This window comes from Myzus persicae, unplaced genomic scaffold (assembly GCF_001856785.1).
Source record: "Myzus persicae strain clone G006 unplaced genomic scaffold, MPER_G0061.0, whole genome shotgun sequence".
Classification (NCBI taxonomy): Eukaryota; Metazoa; Arthropoda; class Insecta; order Hemiptera; family Aphididae; genus Myzus; species Myzus persicae.
Genome location: NW_019100924.1, coordinates 757 through 2553, shown reverse-complemented (window position 1 = coordinate 2553; position 1797 = coordinate 757). Strand labels below are relative to the sequence as shown.

General features: G+C 29.8%; 1 protein-coding gene across 1 annotated transcript; it reads right to left on the bottom strand.

Annotated features, from left to right (window-relative positions):
• Positions 1-462: 462 nt before the first annotated feature.
• LOC111026837 lies at positions 463-1544 on the bottom strand. The gene is made up of 3 exons (XM_022304982.1): positions 1520-1544; positions 1291-1444; positions 463-1088 (listed from the first exon to the last, which is right to left on the bottom strand). Exons 1-3 carry the CDS (start codon positions 1527-1529, stop codon positions 539-541), a joined length of 714 nt encoding a protein of 237 aa, XP_022160674.1. The 5' UTR covers positions 1530-1544; the 3' UTR covers positions 463-538.
• Between the last annotated feature and the right edge of the window lie 253 nt (positions 1545-1797).

The window sequence follows — 1797 nt, the reverse complement described above, 5'->3', positions numbered from 1 at the left end:
CTACTTTGGTATAGTATTGGTACTTACCAGCTAAAATATACAAAAAAAGATATTATATATACCTCTTACCTATTCAAAACAGTCATTGTCACCGTTTTTATCACCACGAAAAACATGTCAAGTGAATTGACAACTGAGGAGCTTGTGGCTATTGCTGTAGCACTAGAAGAAGACGAGAACAAGATCCAGAAGAAAAGAAAATATTCTGTTCATCCATTAAATAAGGAAAGGAAGAGAAAAGGCCAGTTTCATTTAATATATTATGATGATTTGCGTTTGTATCCTGAAAAGTTTTTTTCTTATTATCGGATGTCTATGCCGACATTTGATGAATTGTTGAGTATCGTCAAATCCGACTTATTAAAAATGGAGAATTTCAAAAATGACACAATAACACCAGAGGAACGCTTGACAATTACTATTAAGTATGTTAGTATGTATATTTTTATAATTATTGGATCATTATATTATATATAAAACAAATCAAAATAACTTTATATCTTGTACCTACAGCTATAGCTGGCATTTATAAAAATTATTATAATATATCATTTGTGTTTTGATTGGCCATAGAATATTCTTGATTTCTAACCGTGTTTTCGAGTGATTGCTGCGTGTAAGTGTAAGGCTGAAGACTGAAGAGGTATATTATATGGTTGAAATTGAGGCTGATGTGGTGTATAAGGCATGAGGTGGTGTGTAAAGGCTGAGGTGTTGTATAAAGTTGATGTGATGAGTAAGGCTGAGAAGTTTGGTTATCGTTATTTGTTGTATATTTTTGTAGGAGTTGCATGACATCTATTCGGAATTTCATACTATTTTGATCATCCATACTCTTCATCGCTGGTAACAAAGAAAGCAAAAAATGTTTATTGCCATCAAAAACTTCTTCTTTGTTATTTCTTTTTTCTATGGCGTTCAACACGTGTTCTTGAAACACAGATAGTTTTTTCTTCGGCTGTTTAGGCACTGTATTAGGGACACCGGGGGACATTGCCTGGTCTGAAGCCGTCGGTGAATCGAGGTTATCTATAACATTGATTTCTTCAACCGAATTATCATTTTCATGTGCCATGTTTCCTGAGGTACTGCAATAAAATACATTTTTCATTATTAGTTAGTGACAGGAAAAATTAATCAGTGGTAGGTATTACTAGTTCCAAATTATATATAATATTTCAAGCAAGTACCTATAGATAATTATAAAAATATATCACTTATACAAATTTAAAATAAGTCGACACTTAGATATTTCCTAATTAATTAGATGTATGTCTATTGAATACTTACGATCTTCCGTCGAAATTAGGTTGCAAAAATGACAGATTGTCAAAATAACAATATTTTGCTTTTTTTATCATTGCTGATCCCGATTTCTCATATTTATGAACCTCTTTTTTAAATGTATCTTTTAGATTCTTCCATTTCCTCATAATGTGTACAACTAAATATGAAAAATGTATTCATTAGGTACATTTATTAAAAAAGTGTAAAAAGGTGACATATAATGGGTAGATACCGCGTTGCATGCTGTGCAGAAGGTATATAACTTAAAAGTAGATCACTTTAATGGAAGGTGTTAAATTTGAAATCAATCTATATTACCTATATCATAAAATATAATATTTTAAAGATGATATTATGATAGTCAAACTGAGTATAATATATATTTTAGATTTTTTTGTTACAATCTTAATTGTATTAATACCATTTTATTTTAATATTTTTATATGGTTTAGTAATTTGGTATAGAATGTAAAATTTAGAATTATCATTTTAGGTATTTATCAACGGGAG

Coding starts and splice junctions, on each gene's coding strand:
- LOC111026837 (XM_022304982.1), bottom strand. Junction 1,089..1,290: donor CCTAATTTCGACGGAAGATC/GTAAGTATTCAA, acceptor ATTTTATTGCAG/TACCTCAGGAAACATGGCAC.